General features: G+C 31.6%; 1 protein-coding gene across 7 annotated transcripts in view; it reads left to right on the forward strand.

Moving 5' to 3' along the window:
- The window catches only part of LOC143253634 (peroxisomal N(1)-acetyl-spermine/spermidine oxidase-like), a 105,854-nt gene that overhangs the window by 65,415 nt on the left and 12,634 nt on the right, over window positions 1-27,805 (forward strand). For 2 of the 7 annotated variants that reach the window (XM_076507799.1, XM_076507803.1), the window contains 3 exons: window positions 1,734-1,854; window positions 9,413-9,640; window positions 11,688-27,296. In XM_076507799.1, the coding sequence (XP_076363914.1) occupies window positions 1,734-1,854; window positions 9,413-9,613 (322 nt within the window). In that variant the 3' untranslated portion in view covers window positions 9,614-9,640; window positions 11,688-27,296. Of the gene's footprint in view, window positions 1-1,733; window positions 1,855-9,412; window positions 9,641-11,687; window positions 27,297-27,805 lie in introns of those variants that run through there. The other 5 variants (XM_076507802.1, XR_013029743.1, XR_013029744.1 and 2 more) reach the window with 5 other exon arrangements.

Raw genomic sequence — 27,805 nt, forward strand, 5'->3', positions numbered from 1 at the left:
TTTCAGGTAGATTCCAGGGTAATTTAATCAGACTGAATGGACTTTTGGAAAGAAAGAGAATTATTTAGCGTTAGATATAACTGTTATAATCCTACGAGATGTAGCATATGGAATTTTTGTTTTTACATTGTACTTGTTTTTAATATATTGTTTTAAATCTAGTAGATTGTGTGTTGTCCATTTATTGTTCAAGTATATCGTCAACAGCTCACAGACATCTGTGTAGAAGAGTCCAAGCTTATATGTACATATTAAAACCCTTACAATCTCCTGCTATCATTTATTACTTATGATGTAAGAATTATTGATCCATTGACTAGAAAGTAGAGCAATAAATCAGTAATATGAAGAAATACAACTGTAAAAAGGTTAATTGTTGAAACTGTTAATTAACTTAGAATTTTCTGATAAATGCTGCAGTCTTTAGAGAAGAAAAAATGGTATTACTGATTTCTTATTTTTCTGTTTTTTTATTCCACGATGATAATTTCTCTACAGTTATGATTATGAAATAATTTTTAACACATTAAAATTTACCAACAAAATCTTTTGATGCTCATTTAGGAGATTCTTCAGGTTATGCAAATAAAAAAACTGTAAGATGAAAAAGAAGTATGTTTATTCTTAATTTGAAAATCACCCAGGCCTTAGAAATTTGAAGATAAATGTTTAGTAAAAATGCATCATTATCTCCTTAAATCTAAATAGATGTTGTCATATCAGACCAAAAATCCCAATTTATCTATCAGATAACAACATCTGATAACACTTAAGTCTCTCTGGTTGAAAACTGATTCAAACTATATTGTTATCCACCATTTATAAATGAACTTACATTTCATGTGATATGGTGATAATTGGGATGTTATGCAAAAAATTATGGGTTTAAAGAGTTACAAACCATAGTTTTTAATGTACAACAAACTTTTAATGCATACTAAAATGTACTAAATTTCTTAAAGATACACCAAGTAGTAATTACAGAGTTATAGCATCTGTAGTTTCACAGTTCTAAGGTTTATCAAATCAGCCAACTTCATACTTACAAGGTTAAATACACTCTATTTTTGTTTCTTTTGTAACTGTGGATTTTGAATTTAATTTGTTTTAGCAGTGCATTTTTACAGTCTGTTAAATTTTACCTTTTTATTTTCAAGTCAAAAGTGTTGAATATTTTATGGGTGTGGTTTGGCTATTAAACTGTTTTACATATTGACTGTTCTCAAGAAAACTATTGTAGCAGCAGTTTTAAAGGAAATAGGTGAGTTGTGCATGCCAAGTTCAAAACTAAAAATTCCAAAAAAGTAAAGTATAGAAACTCTTTTAGATTATTTTGTATGAACAATAGTGAATTAAAGACCAGAAGCAGAATATGATCCTATGATGTGAATCTATTCTTTACATTGTGACAGTTTGATTACAAGAGCACATTCTCATAAAATGTCTGAAATTTTGTTCTTTTTTATTATTATTTTAAAGTATACTAGAAACACCCAAGTAAATTGTTTTGACTTAATAAAGTCTCTGAAGAATAAATAATATTTATACAAAATATAAGGAACAAATATATTCTTGTACCTCTCCAAAATAAGAATGTTTCAAACATTAAAAAGTAATAACAGAGAGAGAAGAATTAAAATGCTTTACTTAATGAAAGAGTATGATGATGATGATAATAGGAAATTACTTTGATACATCAAATAAAACTTTATGTATGTATGTCTTCCATCCAGCACATCATGGAAAAATCAACCTTATACACGTGGTTCATACACATCTATTGGTGTAAGTAGCACACAGCGAGATATAGAACTACTAGGAACTCCTTTGTATTCTGATCCTGATTTTGCAAAGGTAAGATTTTGTTTGTGTGTCAAATTAGGCTATGAAAAACCCTTACAATATTTTATTGAGAAATGCTTCTGATCTTTGCAGAGAAAAAACTTATTGCTAGTATGAAAAATTGCATAACATGACTATGAAGAAGAATTTTGTATTTGCCAGAAGCCATTAATGATACTCCAACCTGTACACATATCAACACAGTCATCATTACACCACAGCTCTCCACTAGTAGAAGAGTGACACATCTTCAGTCTGAAGTGCATACCATGAGCAGTAGTATTTCAATGAAGGTTCTTTCTTGGCACAAATTTTCTCCTTAAGAATTGCAGAATGTTTTGCTTATTATTTTAAACTGTAGTTACCGTTTGTAGTGGTAGTGTAATGTTTCTTCCCTTCAATTTTTGTTAATTATTAACAAGAATGTTTACAAGTTTTAAACATTTGAATATGAAGTTTGACTTGAACTATATTAAATTTGATATTTCTTTTCAATTAAATTTGTAACTGTGAGATGCATGTTTCAACCTCTATGAAAAGGGTTTTCCAGAAATGCTACTTTTATCTCTGTACCACCAATAAGTTTCTTCAGAAATACTACTTATATCTCTGTACCACCAATAAGTTTCTTCAGAAATACTACTTATATCTCTGTACCACCAATAAGTTTTTTTTCAGAAATACTACTTGTATCTCTGTACCACTGATAGGTATTACCTATTGTGCACTGTTATGTGATGTTTTTTGTGCTCTTTCAACAGTTGCTGTTTCCCTTTTTAATCCTGGAGGACTTTAATGAGCATGATCCCCTCTAGGGAGGCACTGATATTGATGGGAAGGGTCACCCAGTGGAGTGTATGCTCTCAGATCATAACCTTTCTCTCTTCAGTACTGGTTCTTATACTTATTTTCATGCACCTAGTCAATTGTTTACTGCTATTGATGTTTTGTTTTTTCTTGGAGGGTTGACAAGAACCATTGAGGCAGTGATCATTTTCCTACTATTTTGAGAGACTGGCTATGCTTGATGCCACCCAACTCATGTGCCCCAGTGGAAGCTTGATTAAGCCAACTGACCCTCTTTCATTACTCTCATGGAACTTGATCCTGCAATCATCTGTAAGCCATCAATAGATGATTGCATAGCAGCAGTGACTGACTGTATTATAGAGGCAGCTGCTCAGTGTATTCCTAAAACTTTGACATGTTTTCCATGGTATTCTCATCTGTGGTGGAATCCTGTCTGCCACATAGCATGGAAGTCTCAAAAATGGGCTGGGCTACCTTCTGTAGGTATCCCACACTATCAAACTGCATCACTTTTCAGCAGCCCCATGCTCATGTTCAGCAGCTAAGACATCAAAGCCAGAAGGAATCTTGGTTTAATTTCACAACCAGCATCTCTCCCACCATAAATTCCAAAGTCATATAGGACAAGGTTAATAGGTCAGTGGGCATTATAATTCTGCACCCCATTTGAATCTTGCTCTCTGATGGCCTTGTAGTAGCTGATGCCTGGAACATTGCTAATACTCTTCGTGAAAGATTTTGTAAGATATCTAACACTTTGGCTTTGTCCTCTACCTTCTTAGCAATCAAGATTCAGGCAGAGGGATCACCTTTTTCCCTTCAGGCTGATTGTCTCTCTGACTATAATTGCCCCTTTACACTGGTGTAACTCAAACTGGCCCTTCATTGATTTGGCAGTACATCAGTTGGACCTGATGATGTACACTATGACATGCTGCACCATCTATCTCCTGCTTCTTTTGCTATTCGTCTGATTGATTTTAACTAGATCTGGCAGTAGAATGTTTTCCCTGATACCTGGTGCCAGGCTATTGACCTACCTTTCTCTAAGCCTTGGAAGTATCCCAAGATTCCTTCAAACTACCATCCAATTGCTTTGACAAGCTGTCTTTGTAAGACCTTAAAAAGGATGGTTAATGCTTATCTCATTTGGTTCTTCGAATCAAACAACCTCCTCTTTCCCACCCAGTGTGGATTCTGTCTACAGCGCTTTACTATGGACCACCTGATTCAACTTGAAACGTCAATCAGAGAAACCTTTCTCAAACAACAATATTTTGTATCAATATTCTTTTTCCTTGAAAAGGCTCATGATACTACATGGAAGTATGGCATTTTACGAGACCACCACTCATATGGGATGTGTGGCCATTTGCCCATTTTTGTTTAAAAGTCTTTTTAATGGGCAGGTGATTCTAAGTTATTTTGATTGAAAATTGACTATGGATCACTGGTCTATGGCTCTGCCATGACCTTGTTCTTGAAGATACTGGACCCTGTTTATCATCAGGGACTTTGGCTCTGCACTGGGGCTTTCTGCATTTCCCCAGTCAGGTGTTGCACACAGTCTCATGAGCATCCTTTATACCTCCACCATTTGCAACTATCTTTACTGTATGTTTTGAAACTTCAATTCTTAACACAGCATCCCACCTGAGGATGTGTTTTCCTTCCTCAGTGGACCTTGCTTTTTCAGAACAGACAGTCTGCCATTGTTCCTTTTGATCTTTGTATCCAGGTGCAGTTGGATAAATTGAGTTTTTGTCCTTAGATGACATTGCTCTATCCACTTGTCAGCCCATTCTACTCTGGGTAACCATCCTCATGTGTGAACTTTCTTCGAGTCATCTGAGAAAGGTGGATACTCCCAATTGGAAGAACTATCTTCTATTTGCTGAACATCTTTCGAACAATCCTTCCATTTTTGTTTGTACAAATGGTTTGAAATCAGGTGACTCTGTGGGCTCTGCCATGGTTTGTTGTGGTTTGATGGTTGCACAAAGAATCTCCTTTACCGTTTCTGTGCTCACTGCCAAACTGTTTGCCATTTCTCTTGCCCTGGAACACATAGAAACTAAGCAGTACTCAAATTGCACTATTTATACTGACTCACTTAGTTCTGTACTGGCCCTGGAATGGCTTTACATAAGTTCTTACCCTTTTATCACCAATAATCAAAACTGACTCGCCCATTTCTCTTTTAACATCTACTTCTATCCAGTTCTTCTGGATACCAGGCCATGTTGGTATTCGCAGGAACAAGCTCAAGGACACCACAGCTAAGTCTGTCTGCTCTGGTGCTATCACTGCTGTGCCTGTCCCGTACATGGACTGTGATTCTCTATTCAAGTCTCGTTTTTTCACGATTGGAAATCGACTCGGAGTGAGCAAGTGATAAAAAGCTGTTCCAGATAAAACCTTCTATTGGGTTTTGACTGTCTTGTTTCCTTAAGGATCAGGAAGATGAGGCACTTCTGACTAGACTGCCCATTGGTCACAGTTTTTTAACATATTGTTTGCTTTTATTTGGAACTGATGCACCAGTGTGTGTTCTGTGTGACACTCAGGTGACAATAATCTACATTTTACTGTCATATTGTCATTACAACTCTCAGTGATGGCGCCATTTTCAACATGTTTTGTCCATAGGTTTACCCTTTACGCTGGACAGTGTCATTGGTAATGGTGACACTGTCCACCTTACAAATGTTTTTAGTTTTTTAAGGGCTGTTGGCCTTTTTAATGCTATTTAAGTTTTTTATTCAAAAATTGAACTTTGTTTTGTTTTAACATGATGACTTTTTACGAATTTTAATTATTTTTACCTTAATTTTTTTTCACTGGTTAATTGGCTAAGATAACTTGGTTGCTTTGTGCCATAAAGTGCCAACCATCCAACCTCTAGTAATTTATCTACTTCAACTTTGATTGTCTGGATAATGTTACTTTCTTTATTTTTCATGCTTCCTCCCATTAAGCTTGTGTTCTCATTGTTCTTGATGCCTATTGCCATTGATATATTCCCTTTATTTTATCTTGCAGGCAGAGATATGGACAATACATTAGAATAATTAGGCTAATTAATTTGTTACATTCAGATTAATTACACAAAATTGAGATTTATTCCAGTGTATTGTGCATTACAAATGCTTTTGTTTCATGTTGTGTGTTACAAGAATATTGTCTTTATCTCATACAAAGCAAGGATGTATTATGTGGTATGTATTTAAGGTGTATTCACATCTAGCATGTGTAATATGAGTTACTTCCATGCAGCATTCATTTCTGTAATCAATGGCCCTTGATGGATGATGGAATAGATATGTAGATCTAAACATTTGAAAACTATGTATGTTATAATCTGTAGCCTTTGTTTCATGTTCTTGATTAAAATTCATATTACATGTAATAAATTGATAACCAGTGGGTATTTTTATATGTTATCATGAATGTGTTCTCGTATGTTACATTAAAAAAATTTGTGCTTTTGCAATTTATGTGTAATGTTTGTTTGATTTGTGTTTGTTATCTAAAAAAAGCATGTACTACTGTATGTTATGTGCAAAAGAGATATAGTTCTGTGTAGTGTGTAATAATAGTTTGTTCCACTGTGTTATAAGCTATTTACTTGTGATTGGTAACTGCAGGAATCTTATACATTTGGATTAAAGTGGGAGAACTCTTGTTTTCTGTGCAGAAATGATAAACATCTGTACTATATGTGACAATAGTGTATTGTTATGCATTAATTGTACTGATAAAATTGCTGTTAATTATGCATCATTAGGGTCTACTTCTATTGTAAAATGCATTACTGTGTATTTATACAGGAAATGTATAACCCCTGTGTGATATTTGTAACAATGTAATTCTTTTGTGTGTTGTATGTAACAGTGATGTGCTTTATGTGTGTTATGTATTAGGAGGGTGTACTATTTTGCATTATGTTTAATGAGAATGTATACATGCATTATGTTTAATGAGAATGTATACATGCATTATGTTTAATAAGAATGTATACATGCATTATGTTTAATGAGAATGTATACATGCATTATGTTTAATGAGAATGTATACATGCATTATGTTTAATGAGAATGTATACATGCATTATGTTTAATGAGAATGTATACATGCATTATGTTTAATGAGAATGTATACATGCATTATGTTTAATGAGAATGTATACATGCATTATGTTTAATGAGAATGTATACATGCATTATGTTTAATGAGAATGTATACATGCATTATGTTTAATGAGAATGTATACATGCATTATGTTTAATGAGAATGTATACATGCATTATGTTTGATGAGAATGTATACATGCATTATGTTTGATGAGAATGTATACATGCATTATGTTTGATGAGAATGTATACATGCATTATGTTTGATGAGAATGTATACATGCATTATGTTTGATGAGAATGTATACATGCATTATGTTTGATGAGAATGTATACATGCATTATGTTTGATGAGATGATACATGCATTATGTTTATGAGACATGCATTATGTTTGATGAGAATGTATACATGCATTATGTTTGATGAGAATGTATACATGCATTATGTTTGATGAGAATGTATACATGCATTATGTTTGATGAGAATGTATACATGCATTATGTTTGATGAGAATGTATACATGCATTATGTTTGATGAGAATGTATACATGCATTATGTTTGATGAGAATGTATACATGCATTATGTTTGATGAGAATGTATACATGCATTATGTTTGATGAGAATGTATACATGCATTATGTTTAATGAGAATGTATACATGCATTATGTTTAATGAGAATGTATACATGCATTATGTTTGATGAGAATGTATACAGGCATTATGTTTGATGAGAATGTATACATGCATTATGTTTGATGAGAATGTATACATGCATTATGTTTGATGAGAATGTATACATGCATTATGCATAACATGGCGTACTTATCATCACTTAATTTTAACTGTCGTTAGAGGCTAAAAACTTTCTCAGACAACCAACTTAAACCCCTTATGTCGTCTAATGAACGATTCGCACTCTGTACCAGACCTTCACTTAAAACAGTATCACAGTCTACTGTACATGTATCCATACCCACACCACACACATGATGTTGACTCTGATCCTTGACCAAAATCATCAGTAAATTCCCTTACTATAAACTCAAAAATTTGAATTCCACAAAAGTATCTTTTGTTTCATTTTTTTGTCAGAAAAAGATTGTAGTTTTTATGAGAGAAATGTTGTTAAAATTCACCAAAATGAAGCTAAAAATGTTAGGAAAAGTTTGCTCTAGTGATTGGCTAATAATTCTGTTCTTGTCACTAAACTCTCAATTATGGACAAACTGTGCTTCTGTGCTACTTCATGTATGTAAATTTTATATGGAATTCAACTGAGCATGAAAGGCTATATGTTGTAACATAGTGAAATATTTACAGCTCAATTACATTACCACATAGTGTAATGTTCATTGTTTCTGTGGAACTGCATGGATGGGTGGGAATTTGCAATGAAAACAAATGCTGACATTAATATTTAATGAGATTAATTTCGTGTACACATGCTTACAACAATAAAGCTAACATGATGATATCACCTGCTTATCAGAATTTTGATAGGAACTAAGATGATCATATTTACAAAATTAAACTCAAGAATTTTTATTGTTGATTGTCACAGTTGAAACACTGTTCCCCTTTCAATATGTATATGAAGGCCTAAGGCTAACATTATACAGACGTAACCATCGAATCTAGGAAATAAAGGTCTAAGTACCATGAGAAAGCAGAAAGTTTCACTGAATAAAAAAAACATGACAATGATAATTGCAAAGTTTCGAATCGTATGAAACAGAATAACAATATTTGTGATTATGAGAAACCTACTTGAAGTGAAAATCTTTTCTCAAGATGGCTGGTATGGGAATTAAAATTTTAATTAAAATAAAGTGCAGAACAATGTTTTGACTTTTTTAGGTTGTCTTCAGTTTAACAAAGAGAATTTGCAACTGAATAACAACAGAATGACAATAAATTAAATTAAGCAAACTTTGCCTTGATCCAAGCCAATACAAACTGTGAGTATGAACAGCAGTACATATCAGTGGTTTATGCATGAGTACATGTGCAGTACTAAGGCATTGTGTGTGTATTATATGTGAGAATTGTGATTTTTGTTTATTATTACTATAAGCTCTACTTTACTATATTTGGTGGGTAGGCCAAGCTGGTTAGAATTTTCTTTACCTGTTCAAGTCATCCTTAAAGTTCATTGTCTCATCATCAAAAAAGGTACACTTCTTTGTGTTATGTGCAACAAGTTTGTATTGCTGTCTGTACAACTAGTATCTGCCTTTGTGTATTTTAAGTAACTAATCCATTTTTATGTATATTTGCAGATGCATACTTCTGTATATGTATGTTTGTTGTACACATACATGGGTTATACACTTAACAAGAATGTCTTTGTTGTGCATAACAAAGCTCTGACTGTGGTCTTTATATGTTGAATATAAGTATAAACTAGTTTGTCGTTTAGTTAACAGGAACGTGTATTTACGTGTGTCATGTGTAACAAGGGGCACACTGTTATGTTGTATATTTAATGAAAGTGTACTTGTATGTGTAACATGCAAAAAGCAAGTATCTGTGTGTTTTATTTGCTTTAAGTACTCATTCTGTATGTTCTATATGTACATATGGTTTTTAATTGTTACAGCTGTGTGCACTTATTTCTCTTAGCCTACAGTATTATTTGCTGGAGAAGCCACTCATCCCAGTTTTTACTCAACTGTGCATGGAGCCTACTTGTCAGGCCGTCAGGCTGCAGAATGCCTGGTTCAGCCAAAGGAAACCAATTCTCTTCCAGCATGGTCGGTAGATCGACCCAGGTGTAGTGTAGGAGACCTGTCATCTTGGCTGAAAGGAATCGATTTAACTTAACTTCCTGTACAGACCTTGATGTAAAAAGTAAATATTTAATATACATTTTATATCATCTGTTAGCAAATTAATCAGATGTTTTTAAAAATATAAACTACAAGCAGTTCATGTCTTAAGTGTGTATATTTTTCAAAAAGTTTGATTGTCATTGTTTGTTTGGAGATAGGTTTGTCACCTATACTAATCATATACTTTTTTGAACAAGTTTATATTGTTGCATATTCTGAGCAGTCTTGCCATATAATTTTTTCATTACTCACAACTGAATGAAGTACTCTAACTGCTGTTGATAATGTCTGGTAATATCCAGTTTATTGAATTGCTTTGGCTACAGGTGAGATTTGATAAAATCAGTTGACTGAAATATTCTAAATGTTTGTAGCTAACAAAACTCTTAAGTTGACAGTAGTAGATGTTAGCTGTGATGGTTTGTTATATTTTTACTTTTGAGTGATGCTCTTTGCCACTAACAAACTTTGTAAGTTTATATGTCTTTCAAAAACTGTCATTAGACAATTAACAAGTGTGTCCTAGTGTCAGGATATATTCTTCAGCATAAATTAGTCAATTGTCTGTTTAGAATATGAAAATCAGTGTACTTCGATTACAAATGATTTTCATAATATACTGTATATCATTAACTGAATCTTGTTAATTTCAGACTATTGACAACATTTATTGTTCACCATTTTATAGCTTCAACTGTAATGTATTCACTGAATTGGAAACATTAATTTCAGGCCTCAGCACATAAATGAGTAAACTCTTTTATTTAAAGTTTTGTTTATTAGTGGCCCTGGCTAAGATCTGAAACAGTTTGTAATGAACAACGGCATCACACTTGCATACATCTTCAAGTATACTCAAATCAGGGACTGATTATATCTTGCCGTGCTCTCTCATACATGTTGATAATTTTCTTTTGGTGGGACCAATATAGTCTTGTTGATAACAAAGATATTTAAATTTATAGATTACTAAAGATGATTTTGAAATCAAAATTCCATCCTTCATACCTAAGGCAATGATTAGGTTTAATACATATGCCTTAGTTGTATGTATGGGATATATCTTGCAAATGACACTTTTACCTGATTGTTAATAATTAAAGAATATTTACCTGAACAAAGTAAATTAATAATTAAAAGATATTTATATTCATGATATATTAGCATGATCATAAACTTTTATTTCTTGACACTTTACTCAGTAATCATAATGGATAGTTCAAATGTGTAGATCACAAACGAATATACCTGGGCTTGTAAGTTTTATTCTGAGTATTTTCATCATGGTAGTGAGATATCTGTCATGTATGAGGATTTATATGAATTTAAGAATATCAAAGAATTTTTGTAGAGAATTTTTTAGGTTTCTTTCATTGATAGAATACTTCATAATTATTTGAATAATCAAAGTGTTATTATACCATGTATGATTGATACATGTAATTATCTTTTGGTTTTTAGTTTACCTTATATTGGTAAATATTTTATGATAATTAAGAATCAGCTGGAAAATGTCATTTTTACAGAGTACCTGCAAATAAAAGTTAACTTAAGAATGATCTAAGGAGGCCAAAATGTTGTTTTGTACTGGTTTTTAAATTAAACTTTTAATATCCATACCAGCTGTTTTGAGATACATTTTTACTTCAAGTGAGTTTCTTGTTATCATGAATAACTGATACTCTATTGTACAAGTCAGTTAAACCCCTCAAAAATTAGTCTGATATGCAAATTATTTTCCAAAATTTGTTTTTCCTTAAAGGGCTGTAATTAAAGTAGTAGTTTAAAGTAAAACATTTATTTCAAAGTATATTAACCTTTCAAAATTTATATTTTATCTTCTTGTCAAATATTTTAGAATTAACTGACATGTATTGAGTTTTAGTTAAAAAGAACCACCTGTCTCATATACAAATAAGTTTGAGATTTTGAGGATTTTTTTTTATGTTGTTCCTGTCTCACCACATTTGTGTATCAATATAAAATGACTTGATTTTCTTACCTTTTATGGCTTTGGGATTTTAGTTTTCCATATACTTAAACTTGTCTCTAATTTTCTTTAACAGATACTGGTACCAACTTTATGGTAAGATATCACTGCAAGTTTACAATATGAAGTTCAACTTAGGCAACTTGGTAATAGGACAAATATGTGGTATATGTGTTTCTGACATAATTACCATATGTTTATTTTGAATTAAAAATAATAGGTGTATTAATGATTTTTTTATTTGTTTACCACAAAATAAATTCATTAATTTTCAAACCTATCATGATACACATATGAACTCATTTTGTTTTTTGTCATTAACCTATAGCCTCACTTAATTAAAATTACTCTTCCTTTAATATATCTCTTTTCAGTACACTAAGTTGAGAGTTTTAAATTTACAAATATATGATAAAAAATTTGACATGGATGTACCATTTTTTATGTTGACCCTTTTTCCAAGCTTCTCATGTTTAAGGTGTTTTAAGCCTTTAAATACTCTGTGTCTACACCAAACAACTTTAATTGTATAAAAGTACACATGGTAGTGGACTGAAGAAACAAGGAATGTTATTTGACTAAGGCTCGTGTAAAACTTCACATAAAATGGTGATGGCTGTGAGAAGTTATTTTTTTTGTTCAAATACAGAACATTTTTAATGTTCGTATGTTACAGTGGGAGTAGAATTATAGAAGTATTTAAAACTGCTAAGAATAGGTTGTGAAAATTTGGAGTGTGATTGTAGAAACGAGTAAGATCTGAAAACTAAAGAAAAAATATGAAGTGACTTCTGTGTGTATTAAGATTTTTGTTCTGTTTCTACAAACATCCTCTAGAAAAGCTTTCAAACAAATTGATTGTAGCTTAATAAAGATGAAACTGTGATTTTAGTTTTTGTCAAAAATTTGTTTTTTATTGCACTGTCAAGTTTAATATTGTATGTTTATATGTATATGTAAATTCAGCTAACATGGAAATTCATGACTGCTGAGTCTCTAATCAGCTTTTTATAATTTGTATATATATATATATAATATTAATATTCTGATATTATTTCTCACTTGGAAAAATTGGAAAAAGAAGGCATCTTGTTAAGGTATTGTATACATGTAACATATTGTGTAGGAAGTTTCAGTAATCAGAACTGCACTGCTGCATTTTGCATATTTTGTGAATGAGTAGGAAGAATTGGAAAGCAACTTTCATTTGATTATTTTTTCTAACTTAAGCATCAGTTTACTGTAATGATCTTTTGAAATTTCTTTTTATACTCTATGGTTTAAAATATTCTCTCTTGCTAAGAATGTGAAACAACAGTAGCAGAATAACTTGTATTATCTTCAAGTTGCAAGTATAGTAAATCTGTAAACCTCAGAAATTTTTCAATATAAGTTGTGTACTTTAAAAAACACAATTACAAAACATAATCACAAGTTACATTAAAAATATTTTAAAAATTATTGCAGTAAGTCATGTTCTTAGATGAATTTCTTTCAAAGGTCAGAAAAATCAAGCATAGTCATTGATATAAAATATTATATGGTGAAATTTCTTAGGTATTTTTCTAGAAAGATGTAAAAGGTTCTTTTAATTGTTAAAGCTTTAATGTGTAATCCATGGAGATTTTACTAGTGACTTTCTACTTCATTTCTGTACTGTTCCAAACTGATGTTAAATGGTCAATATTGTAGTATCAGTGTAATTGTTATGACATTCACATTTATATAAAGCAATGAAGGTTAAGAATGTTTATTTTTACGGTTATCACAATATATTACTTCAAATGTTATCTGTCAGTCAAACAAATGTGAAAAGTTGCTACTTTTCATTCATTTACTGCTAATTTGTGTGTTTAATTCATTTTATTCTTTATCACTGTGTGTGAGCCCTCACTTTTGACCCCTTGTTGTAGATTTCTTTATGTTATTAGGGAACCTCCTTGGGAAGATTTTGCTGGTGCAACTTATTTTCTCAGGATTTGTAACATCCATCTACATGTTTAACATGCACAACAACCTGTGCAAGGGAGAAGAAAATACTGGTGGTTGAGTGGTATCTAGATCAATCCTAAACATCATATTGGACTTGAATACATATAAATGGGTGGCTCTGCAGCAATTTCTCCTTTCGAATGTCATTTGGATAGTCAGCTGTGGGTAAAGTCAGCTTAACTTCTAATATGAAACATCCGTAGTTGTTGTGGCAAAAAAGTTCTGGTACTGTTTTTTGGTTAAAGTGCCCCAAAACTGTGATGATACTATACTCTTCTTAAAGTATTGAGAAATTCATAGTGTAACTTGTTTCCTTGTATGACTCTTTGGTAAGTGGGATCAATAAGTATGAATTTTTTCCTTTTCTTTATGGATTTATCAATAAACAAGACACAGATAACTAAAAACAATCATATGTACCTTGACTCTATAAGTATATAATTACTATCATCTACTAATTTTATGTATTTGTCTGTGATTTGAAATTCCTTATTAGAAACTACACTTTTTGAAATACTTCCTGTTTTTTTGTTCAGAATATCTTAAAGGTTCTTGGTGGCTTTCCAGAACTAGTGTAAAAGCTAAGATCTAGGGATATACTAGATGAAACATCACAACAACAGGACATTGAGCTCTTCTTGGAGCCAAAACTCATGGGACAAATAATTATTGAAGTAATCCCCAAAATACTTTGAATTCATCAAGAGAAGTTGTTTTAAACACATTGGCTGCCACAATAAATTAAGTATGAATAAATTTAAATATTCAAAATGTGCCAGGATGCAGTCAGTGTCCAAAACTCCTATGTCACAAGAGGAATTTGGCTTTGAAATATAGTGGTTTGTGATTCACATGGCAGCCTATGTGTTAAGAAGGATTTCTAACATCTTTTATTCAGATATTTTTACTAAACTATGTAATTATGGCATGTGAATTACCAAGTAAATTTCATTTCAGAAAATTTCTGAACTACAGCCAACTACAGTTCTCATTTTAATGATTACATTATTACACATCTACCTGCCAATGTAAAAACGGGTTACTCGAACTTTAAACATTTCAAAACATCTTGCTGTAGCTCTTTGGTTGGTGCTTATTGCACATTTAAATACCATTATAGCATAAAGTGTCAATTAAACCAATGCTAATTCTTTCATATGTTTGCTATCCTTGATACTCCAAGATCATTTTAAACAGATTTGACTACAGTTGATAAAAAAAAAGTTTCAATAAAGTTCGTTATCCTAAGACAAGAAAGATATTGACAGTAAGCCTACCACAAAAAATGTTCATAAGAAGAAATCATAAATAGGCTTCCCCTCTAGACTTCCACAATAGTGTATGTGAAAATGGCCACACTATCACAGCCAAAATTTCAAAGTTTTTTTTGCACAAATATGAATGTCATTAAAGCATTAAATGATCCTTATCATGCTGTATCAATCTTCCTACAGGAGGCATTTAAAAAATCTGTCACTTTCATCACTGAAATTTTCTTTAATGCACAACAGAAGATTGAGTTACAATCATATTCATGGAGGGGGTGGGCTGGGGTAAGGCGGTTGGTCAACTACCTCACTCCAGTCAAGCATCATAGTGAGTGGAATAAGCTGTAGCCATCCATGTCTCTGTTAGCCAGACCATCACATTGTGTTCTTTGTATTACTTGTCAAAAGAGGACTTTGATTAAGCAGAACTTGCTGTTCTAATTACACAGTTGCCATCTTCCTGTGATACTGTGTATGTCTTTGGAGGCTTTGCTCTAAGATCATAGTCTCTTTGTTTTCAATACCCAAGATTACACTTTTTCCAGCATACACTGTCATAGACCTGCCAATTTGTTCACTTTGTATCTTTTTTAAATTTTTAATTTTATTTGAAAAACAGGCAGTGATGTTCATGGAATTGATAATTTCATCATTATTCTGTGAGTGTGGAAGCAATCTCAGTTTTTTGACTCTAGTACCATGATAGAAGTTGGAGAAGTCCAATGTACTTTACCATACTCTCACAATTTGATTCTACCATTATTAATTTTATCTTCTGTTAATGATTGTAAGGAAGCAATGACAGATAAAATTGTCAAAACAGCAGTGGCAACAATTCCTAGAACCTCAGTACATTTGCCAGAGAATCTTTGCCTGCAGTGGTCATTTGAGTGACAAAGTGGTATTAAAGATGATTCTGGATAATGGATCACTTGTCAATGATAGAAGAAGTCTCAGATGTCATTCATTTCAAGCATCTTTTCTGAACTACTTTCACGATCAACAAGGACAAGGTTTGAAAGATTAATGGAAAATATTCAATCCATCCATTTTCAGTTTGCATCCCAGTTGTCAGGAAGTGGTTAATTTACAGGGTACTACCAATAATGTTGGAAATTACATCTCCACCTGTTCTTCCTTGCCTCTTAAATATCAAAACAAGGACTGAACATTTTTCACTTTATTTTTTTATTTGTTTGTATTTTTGTTTACCCTAATAGAATTTAAGATGATTCTATATTGACCTGGCAGTGCCTAAGTCTGACTTTTTAATATTTAAAACAAGATTTAAATTCATGTTCTGCTCTTTAAATTTGTACAAATGAGGATGTGCTGGCTCCACTGGCATATAACTCATATATTGTTAGTAAGGTAGTCAGTGGATGGTACCTTTAAAGTTTAAGAGCCTTTTTAACCTATACTTTGACACATTTTTACTGAAATTGTTTTATAGTTTTCTTTTTGACCATGTATGATACAGTGTGAAAGTAAAGCATGACTAAAGTAATAGTTTTCTTTGGAACATCTAACATAACCAAAAATATAATTTTAAGTTTTATTGTAAATTATTCTGTTTTAGAACAACCATGCAAAGTAGTTTCTTATAAGCATATGTTTACTATTCTGAATTTCTGCTTGAAGGAGGTTTTCATCTTCTGATTTTTAAGTTCTTTTTACAGCAGTATTTTAATAGGATTTTCTTTAAGGATTGAAAAAGTGAAATATGAACAAATTCTTTTGACCTTACACTGAGATGTTTACCACTTGAAACTTGGAGAAATTTAAGTGTTTGAGCACAGGCTTGATCCTTGGGACCAAACTTGTAACCATTTTGTGCTTATAATAGTTTTCATGATATAACTTTTAAATTGGTAAGTGTATATTTATGCAATTTAGCAAATTATTGATAAACATTACGCTACTTTTATATGCAAAATATCATATTTTTTATTAAGATTTCAAGTTTATTAAGCAATATTTTTCACCTACTTTTTTTCTTTTCATATGTTGGATGCACATCACACAAAGTAATTTTCATTTTAAGATTAAAAGTACTTTTACGCATCACAAAATTTTCAAATTTCACATGGAAAATTCTTAATATGTCCAGATAGTTATCAGACATTTCTGTAGAAAAACTTTATATTTGTTATTTTCACTAACTATTCTCTGTGAAGGTTCAGTCAATAGACTATTTCATAACCACCAAAAAATTAGGAAATTAATGTAAATTATGCCTTTTTTTGTTTTAGAATGGCTACAGATTATAACACAAAAGCATAAGTAGCTTCATTCTTATAATATTATACATTTACATACATTTATTATTTTTATTACATTGACCTTTCAGCAATACCTGGCTTAGAATATTGAAGTTACAATGGGGATACGGACAATATCTCACCGGAATATTTTTTATATAGACTACCTTTTTATTTTTATTACTTTTTTTGAAGACTCTTGAAAGTTTGTTTGTTTGAAAGTGAGAATATAATTAGGTAGGTAATTATAGTTTGTATTTTTCAAGATAAGAAGTTACACATTGTTGCAAAAAATGCAGCACTTTGTTGCATAAAATTGACATATATCATTAGAAATAAATGGTTCTATTTCACTAAAACAATTGTCAAACACATTTTTCAGTCAAATACAAAAGACTAAAAGTTTTAAAGATTATTGGAAAATACAAGAGACATACTTATATGAAAAAACAATTTCATCTGAATAAAAAAAAACTTTGATAATTCAATTCACATAAAGAAAACTTAGACCAGTTGTCCACAACTGAAATATTGTTCAAAAAACGTCTTGAATATTTTGATGATTGACTTCATTTAATTACCAGATTCAAATCTTATAATTTTTTACAAAGTTTGCATCTAATGCTTTATCAAAGTAATGCCAGATTTTTGCAAAAATCTGTATTTATGAATAGGAGTGCAACATCACAAATTAGCTTGTTTTAAAGCAAGATTCAGTAATCACAGAGATGAGACATTGTCCTAGATCCATTACAACAATAAGATGCATGTGCACTCATTGTAATATACAATCATATAAAACTTCCTTTAGTATTTACAAAGTGATATGTCTTGGTTCTGTTTTGGTAGACTAGTATTTTATAAAATCAAATTACATTTCAGTTATTATACATTGTAAGTGTATATATATTATTAGTATTTACAAACAACTTCTAAAATTTCTTTTTCTTTGAACATAAAACATCAAATAAAGAATTGTAGCAAACAATTATATCTTCTAGTTATGATCTTTGTACTTGATTGTTGCTTGTTATAACTTGCCAAGTCTTAAGAAATTTTGCACATTAAGGATGTCACACAGAGTAATTTTATAGGCTTTATATATACATTTCAAAAAAAAAAATCATAAATTACTATATCAGTGCTTTAAAATTCCATTATAATTTATCAAGATAAATAATTCAGCTTTATTTTGGTCTAAAATATATGCAATTTCAAATGGGCTAAATATTTGACTTTCCAGCATGAATGTTTGTTTCATAAGATAAGATGCTGTTATACAGTAAACCCTGTCTAGGGCAGAAACCTTTACAAACCAGAAATATCAAAATTTTGCAGCATTATCTTGAGATTTCTCTTATAAAATGCCTCTGTATGGCAGAACCTGCATTATGCAGACAGAAAACTGTCACCTACCTTATCTATCAACAAGTAGGATTAGAACCTGAGTAAGGCAGAAAAAGTGTTTTTGATTAAATATTAATTTGTTAATTAATAATGTCTTTAAATATTAATAAATTATTGTTCAATTAATAATTTGTTTAAATGCTAATAAATTCTCGAACATTTTGTTACAGTAAGTATTGGTTAAATATATTCTGTTCTTTCTTTTTGCTGTTAAATTAGATTCATGAGTTGTAGAAATATATTTATTTTTAAGTACAAAATTCTACTCTAAATAATTCTCACATATAAACAAATTTCTGTCTTCCACAATTTTAAAATTTAGGGAAAATTTACCATGGGTAATAGGTAAAAGTGAAAATCTGCACTGTTTCAAAAATTTAAGGAAGAATCAAATTCTTGTGGAATGGAAGGCAAATAATAATGCGTGAATGACAAGTGCTATATTTGAGGAATTTTTAAACAAAAAAATGGAACAAGAAAATAGGAATATTCTACTTTTCCTAGACAATGCAACTTGTTGCCCAGAAGTTCAACTTTTAAATGTTTGTTTAGTCTTTCTACCTGCATGTACAACATCAGTTCTACAGCCACTAGATAATGGAATTATACAGTATATAAACTTGAAATACAGAAAATTGATGGTTCAGCATATTATTGCAAACGTGAATGACTAAGAGAGCATCTGAAATGATTATGACAATTGACGTGTTTAGATGCAATTGCATTTTTAAGTCATTCAATCAAATGTGTGAAAGATGAATGCGTAATAAAGTGCTTTCGAAACTGTGGATTTATTCTTGATAATGGTGGAGATTGTGGAGTTGTTGTTTGTTATGATGAACAATGAAGGGGGAAAATGAACTTCATGAAAAGGCTGTAGAATTGGTGTTCTCTTAACTGTATGAGAAAGCCCATTGAAAAACGAAAGTTGAAATTGGACTCTTTCTTCAAATAAATTTGATAAACATTTTGTACTTTTGTATATTTTGAATGTCTATTTTTGTTCTTATTCTTGTAAATAGAGCATAAACAATATAACTTTATTCACAAACATCTTACTTTTCTTGAGTCAAGCAAGAATAACGTTCTGCTCAAAAAATTATACATAACTAAGGAAATGCATGTTCACTATGTCTAAGCTAGAAAACCTGCTTAAGCTGGAAATGTTACTCAGTCCCATACTATTCTGCCTTAGACAGGTTTTACTGTGTTTTTAAATGGCTGAGAAACCCACTAGAAGAATATTTTGAGCTTTTGATTGGTTATTCATGTGTCATATATAGAAGTAAGTGTACAAAAAGGATCTTTTCCAAAAATGGAAAGAAGCGAGTTGGGACACCGTGTTTGATTCAGTATGTGAGCAATATCTCAGCAAATAGAAAATATAAGGGGTTCTTATTTGATATTATACCATTTCAATATTGGTAATTTGGTTTCTAATTTGTACAAAAGTATAGTTTTTGTATTTTGACCTTACAAATATTGAATTTGAACAAGTTATGCATTCAACATGCTACATGATATATAATAATAATAAATGTTTAGGGGTGTTTTATGAATATTTACTTTTACATTAAGCAATTAAATAACGTATCATATGACCATTTGAATTATAATCTCAGTTCGATACTAAACTTAATGACATGAATTCGTAAAATTTTGAATGGGAGTCAACAAATGTAATGACATGGCCTTTCATCTGGATAGTGTTAACTGACTTGTCAGTGTTGAAAACCACAAAAGTGCCATCAGTATTCACACAGGCTTATACAGATTAAACTGTTTCAAAGAAGAACAGGAAAAAGTTAGCAAGGTCAGGAGCAAGGGTGAAAATCATAGCTAATTCTTAAATCTGCTCACATGTTTTAATGTTAAATATACAATGTGATTTTTCATAACAAAACATAGACATTTTAAAAACATATTTAATGATACCCTGCACAATTCCATACCCAACAAATGTGGTTAGAAAAAAATCAGTTTTTTTTTTTTTTTTATAAAAGAGGTGTGTTTGTAAACAATGACTTGATACCATAACTAGCACTACAAAAATAATAATTAAACTTTGTATGTTCTTCACTATTGGCATAATCAAATATTTTTTACAATTTACTTATTCTTCATCAATTCTTTCAAAAATGGTCAAAAATAATACTAATGGTTAATAATAGGTATTTAAAAGGTGTCTTGTGAGTTTTGTTCCCATGGTTACTGTTGTTGTGAGCTCACTTCTAGTTTCTATAAACTTTTCTCTATTGCTTAAAACATCTATACTTTGTTGATTTAATTCATTTTATTTAAAATCACAACCCTGATACCACAATTGTTGACTTGAGTTTTAACCTCTTAAAAAAGTTTGCACCATTTTTATCATCATCAGGCAAATAGTAGTCTAATAAATATCTGTGTGTTCCATAAATATGTATCCACATCTGTTCTTTTTAATAACATAGAGTTCATATAACTGTTTAATTCTAGTCTCACATAAAGCTTCATCTGTGAGTTGTCAAAAAGAACATGAATTTTGGTTGTTGAATATGAGATGGGTTGAAGTTTCATTATAAGATGCTGTGCATTTCTCTCCTGTCTCTTTCACAGTCTTCTTCTGTTTCTTTTTCAACCAAATTCGGTAGTAACAGAAGTTTCTTGATTTATGGAATTGGCTCTTGTAATTCCTTTGTTTAATCCTGGCAGAATTCCCAATATTCGTAATTCTTACAGACCATTGTTTTGCTTAGTTGTTTGTGAAAGTCTTTTGGAGAGGATCATTAATTCTCATCATGTTTGGTTTATTGGACCAAACAACCTCTCCAATGATCATTTGTGGATTTGCAAACAGTAATCCACCATGAATCACCTTATTTGACTAAAAATATCAGTTGTTAGCTTTTCTCAACAGCAAAGATATTGTTTTTATATTTTCTGATCTGGAAAAATGTTTATATTTCATGTAACTGGATATTTGACAGGACATTCATTCTTATTAATTGTTATAATTTACTTATTTTTATTCACAACTTTTTAGCAGAGAAGACATTCCGAGTCTGTTATATCAACCCTATTTTAATCCTTCTAGTAGGCAACTTGATCCAAATATTGCAAACAGCCTCTGTGTTAATTACTTTCAAATTTCTTGTCACTCATTAAGGATAATGTCCATTTAGCAACAGCTTTAAACTGTATTACAAATATATGTAAGTGGATCATTGCAAATGGCTTTAACTTTTCATTATCTAAGTATTTTCACATGCATTTCTGCTGCCAACAGGGTTTTGTCTCCATATTCAAAACTTGTGATATTTTTTTATTTTTTATTACACTGTAAAACTCAAATTGCTGTCACAATATCTCACCAGGCAATTTATATTTATTCCTTGCTGAACTATGCTTCTGTTAATAGATAGTCTGTTAACCTTACCTTTGATGTTTATATCCCAGAAAATTTGTATGAGACTAACATTGGAAGAAATTGTTATATATGATTATTGGCCCATTTCTTCATGACTTATTGTTATTCCTTATTTAGTCTTTTATGGTATCAGTGGAAGAAAGTGGTTACTCTGGAATTTTTTTTAATGAACATTTGTTGAGCTATCCTAACCTGTCACTTTGTATGAATGGATCATATAACTAAGGAATTGCAACAAATAAAGTAATTGATCAGTGAAGTGTAATATTTAAGTACAATAAATACAACATTTAACCTGAGTCTTAACATGGAGATTTGTTCTGTTCACAAAATAGAAGGAAATGATGATAAGGTTGTAGTTTACTATTGGTTACAGACCTTCATGTGATCCTCTTTTAAATTTGATTTTTTTAGCATCAGTTCTTGTATTCTAACTGATGATGCCACATAAACCTGGTAGAACATTGTGTGTAAAAGAAACAAATGTTTTACTCTGTACAATTGATAAAAACTTAGGAGGAATTTTAAAAACATAGTTCTTTCTAATATTTAATTAGTCTAGATACTTGTGGTTTATTAGGTAAGTTATGTACACCTTTGGTGAGCATCATTCCATTTATTCTAATCATTTTTTCAAAAAAATTTAATTTCTTTTACTTAATCATTAATTGTGTACTTAAGAATGTATGCTATTTTTCGAGTAAAAAATCATTTCCTGACAAGTATCAAATTAGAAGACCTGCTAATAATAGTAGGTTTACTGAGGAAATAAAGAGTGTAATTATGAATCTTATACAATTACTGGCTGACTCTTCTTAATGTGTGGAAATAATAACACTGGAAAAAGCTGGTATAAAACAGAAGTATGTTTATCACTAAACAAAAAGAAAATGCAACATACATAATGAAGTATATACAGAATCATAGTCACTTCTCCTGACATATGGCACAAATTTTTTTTCTATCATGAAAGACTTTTACCAAACTAAACACAATGATCTTAAAAATGTCATTAATCATCAATCTCTAGATGGAACTGAACTAAGTAAATGCACCTAAATTCAAAAAGTAAGCTTGGTTTCCTTGTATAGTTGACAGCATCACCTTGTGACCTTTATTCTTTGGCAGCATTGGTCAGATGTTACACCCAGCTCACGTTAATTCAGCTATTAAAGGATATTATAGCACTAAAATTTTCAAACCTGGTATTATGTGTTACTGAACTATCCTTTTGAGCAGTATAAGCATCATCTACAACAGAAAACAAAGAAACAAAGCAAATGGAACAAGGTAATCTCAGCAACTTTCTAGATCATGTGTTTAAGTTAAACTATATAAACTAAAGATTTCTGCATGTTTGTATATATGCATATAGAAAGATAAGTAAAGTAAGTAGAAAATATATTATATGCCTGCATATTGCAACAGTAAGCTGGATTAGGAACTTACTGGTAGTGGCATTTTGTACCATCTTGAAATTCAACACTTTTTTACTACAGTTTGTGTATAACCTTGCTGTGTAAATCTATTTGTATAAATGTGAAGTTTTATTGGTGTTGAGCAACCTTTGTGGGAAACCATTTGAACAAGTATGATCTCCATCAATTTGAACTTTAAGAAAATAGTGATTCAGATTCACATATTGTACTTTGTGATGATTTTATAACCATAATATTGTATTTTTTTTAAAATTGAGCATTTCTAATATTTTATCTTGGTATTAACTTGTTTGTATCCAAAGAACATTACTTAAAAAGTAATGATATGTACATTTTGATTAAGCAGTTGAGAGACTTCTAAACGTATGTATTTTCTGTTTGTTTCTTCTAACATTTTTGTTAATCTTCAAAATAATTCATGTATTTCTTGTCAATGTAAAGACAGACACAACATTAGTATGTATCAAGCTTTTGATAAATTCTTCTTTAAATAGACACTTGGCTTACATTCTTATTGAAAAGAACAGACTAAATATACAGACATTTTATTTCAGAAATACAGAGCAAATAATTAGAGGGTACTTACCTACATAGTACTGTTGTAATCCAACACAAAATTGTCCTGCATGAAGTTCTTTTTTTTTTTTTTTTGCTAGATGTTTAAATCAGATTATATTTCAATAAAATGACACTAATATACTGTAAAATTATCATGCATTTTTGTCTGCATAGCCTGATACTAATATTTACCAAAAACTATAATTAGATATTACAAGTTGGATGAAGTAGTGATTTAGATCAGGCCTTGTGAGTCAATCAGATATACAGTGGTACCTCGGTTCTCGAACAACTCCCTTCTCGAACAATTTGGATTTCGAACATATTGTTTGAAAAAAATGTCTCGGTTGTCAAACATAAACTCGGTTCCCGAATCAAGCTGTCGTGACCTGAACCTCCGAAATAACCTGACTGATTACTCGAATGACCCTACAACCATTTCTGAAATCATCATTTGTGAGAAAGCAAAGCAGTTGCATGCTGACCTCCTGAAAAGCACCCCTGGAATGAGTGCTGATACAAGTGATGCCTTTAAGGCTAGTAGGGGGTGGTTTGAAAAATTTAGGAAGAGAAGTGGCATACATAGTGTGGTGAGACAGGGGGAGGGTGCCAGTTCTAACAAAGATGCTGCTGATACATTTGTTAGGGAATTTAAGGACTATGAAGAAGCTGAGGGTTTTATTCCATAACAAGTGTTCAACTGTGATGAGACGAGCCTTTTTGGAAGAAAATGCCAAAGAGGACCTACATCACCAAGGAGGAGAAGTCACTGCTAGGACACAACTCAATGAAGGACAGGCTAACTCTTTTGTTATGTAGTAATGCAAGTGGTGACTTAAAACTTAAGCCTTTGCTTGTGTACCATTCTGAGAACCTGAGGGTTTTTAAGAAAAATAATGTTCTGAAAAGTAAATTGAATGTCATGTGGAGGGCTAACAGTAAAACATGGGTAACCAGGCAATTTTTTATGGAGTGGGTCCATGAAGTGTTTGCCCCAAATGTGTAAAGAATTACCTCACGGAAAAACAGTTGCCACTCAAGGCCCTTCTTGTGATGGACAGCGCATCTGCTCACCCACCAGGCTTGGAGGATGGGTTGGTGGAGGAGTACAGTTTCATTACAGTGATGCTCTTGTCCCCTAACATGACCCCTCTCATTCAGCCCATGGACCAGCAGGTCATATCGAACTTTAAGAAACTCTACACCAAAGTACTGTTTCAAAGGTGCTTTGAAGTGACCTCTAACACAGAGTTAATCCTCAGAGAGTTCTGAAAAAATCACTTTAATATCCTCCATTGCTTGAGGATCATTGACAAAGCTTGGAGGGAAGTGTCTTTGAGGACCATGAACTCAGCCTGGAAGAAAATGTGGCCAGACTCAGTAGCAGATAGAGACTTTGAAGGCTTTGAGGCTGAGCCTGTTATTGAGGATATTGTTTCACTAGACAAGTGTATAGGCTTCAATGTGAGTGGTGATGATGTGGAGGAGTTGGTGGAAGACCACAGCACTGAGCTCACCATGGAAGAACTCCAAGACCTTCAGAAGGAGCAGCAACAGAGGGCAACTGAGGAAGTGTCTTCAGATGAGGGTGAGGGAAGGGAGGATGTTCCTAGTTCACTAATCAAGGAAATGTGTGGAAAATGGGGAGAATTACAGAGTTTTGTGGAAAACTTTCACCCTGACAAAGTTGTAGCAAACTGCAGCATAAACCTTTTCAATGACAATGCCATGTCTTACTTCAGAAACATTTTAAAGTGTAGGCAGAAACAAACCTCATTAGACAAGTTTTTAGTGAGAAATAAGTCCAGTGAGTCTCAAGCAGGTTGTAGTGGTGCAAAGAGACAAGAAAGAGAAGAACCCAAAAGGAGAGTTACCTGAAGTTTTTATGGAAGGTGACTCACCTTCCAAAAAATAACTCTCCTACTCTCAATGTTTCTCACCACCTTTCACTAATGCCATCAGCTCTCCTCAGCACAGGTAAAGTGCAGTTAAATTTTCATTTATTGTATTTTATTGTGTTTATAGTTTTTGTGGTTGCTTTATGCATGTATTATTATACAGGTATAAATAAACAATATTTTTCTTAAAATGCTTCATAATGTGTAATTTATGGAGGTCTGTAATGGATTAATTTAATTTTCAGTATTTCTTATGGGAAAAATTGATTCGGTTTTTGAACAGTCTTCTGGAATGGATTAAGTTCGAGAACTGAGGTACCACTGTATTTACATTAAGTAATGATTTCTAAGAACCATCACTCTAGCACATGATTTCAAAATATAATGAAGTTACATTTCAAAACAGCACATTGCATTGTAAAATTGCTATAAAGAAGTAATTTTAATCTAACCATGTAACAACATGAGCTCTTTAAGATATGAAGTCCCTTAAATACCCATCACAGTTATTATTTTTGTAGTTCTTAATTTGTCACTAGTAGAGCAGTATTCACTGTTAATTTCATAATCAGTTAAGCTTCAGACACTATATTATCTCTGTGAAGTTTTTGTTCCTTTCTTCTTCCCAGTGATGAAGATTTAAATAATCAGCTTCTGGTTTAGTATCAAGTGATGAATTAAAGGTCAAAGTTTCCTTATTCAGAAGTGCTAATCATATCTCTGCACCACAAATAGCTGTTGCCTTACATGCACCACCTTGTAAATTTTTTGCAAGTTGCAAACCAAAATTTCACCCTGACAAAGCTGTAGCAAACTGCAGCATAAACCTTTTCAATGACAATGCCATGTCTTACTTTAGAAACATTTTAAAATGCAGGCAGAAACAAACCTCATTAGACAAGTTTTTAGTGAGAAATAGGTCCAGTGAACCTCAAGCAGGTTTTAGCAGTGCAAAGAGACAGAAAAGAGAAAGAACCCCAGAAGGAGAATTACCTGACGTTTTTATGGAAGGTGACTTCCCTTCTAAACAATAATGACCCTCCTACTCTCCATGTTTCTCACCACCTTTCACTTATGCCATCAGCTCTCCTCAGCACAGGTAAAGTGCAGTTAAAGTTGCAAGCCATGAACAAAGTTCCCTCTCCTATATGCTTCAATGTATATTGCACAATCTAATGATGCAATCATAATTAGACTACAACCCACACCAATAGGAGAATTGGCACATCATTCTGAAAAGTAATACCAGTGAGCAAAAGAGTGTGAACATAGGCCTGTTCTTTGATTGGTACTGCTTGTCTTCAGTGATGTTTTATCATAAGATTTATGGGAACTTATCAACTTGTTGTTTTAACCTTCATTACTATAATTTGTCTAGTCTTTCTATAGTTGAATTTGTTATCTAATAGAACAGTATTAGAGTTAAACTTATGAGTTAAATAAAACTTTCATTTGAATATCTGTATTTTGGCTTTCTTTTAATTAATCTTGTATGTTTTGGAACACATCCCATTATTTGTTTCAAAATATGGATTTTGTTCTCCTACTTTAGTGGTTTAACTGGATTATGCATTCATATTTTCATGTTTTTGATGTTTCCCAAGATTTTTAACACTTCTTCTTAGGAATTAACGTCACTAGTGGGGAATATGTTTTGGTGGACCATCACCTTAATAAAATTCTTGAAATGTTTAAGAAAACAGAATATTTGTATTATAAATATTATGAAACATTATATTTATAAATTTCACAAAAATGTCAAAAAGAAAAACATTTACGAAAATTCCCTTAACTTAAAATTATTATTCTAGGTTTTAAACAATTCAAATAAATTCAGGTGTAATATCTGAAATATGAAAAAAAGTTGAAATTGCTTACAAACATTATAATGATAATTTTTGAATTTTAACTGAATAAATAAATATACTTGATGCTGTATTTAACCCAAAATGTATTAGTATT

The sequence above is a fragment of the Tachypleus tridentatus genome, chromosome 6 (genome assembly GCF_004210375.1).
Source record: "Tachypleus tridentatus isolate NWPU-2018 chromosome 6, ASM421037v1, whole genome shotgun sequence".
NCBI classification, from domain to species: domain Eukaryota; kingdom Metazoa; phylum Arthropoda; class Merostomata; order Xiphosura; family Limulidae; genus Tachypleus; species Tachypleus tridentatus.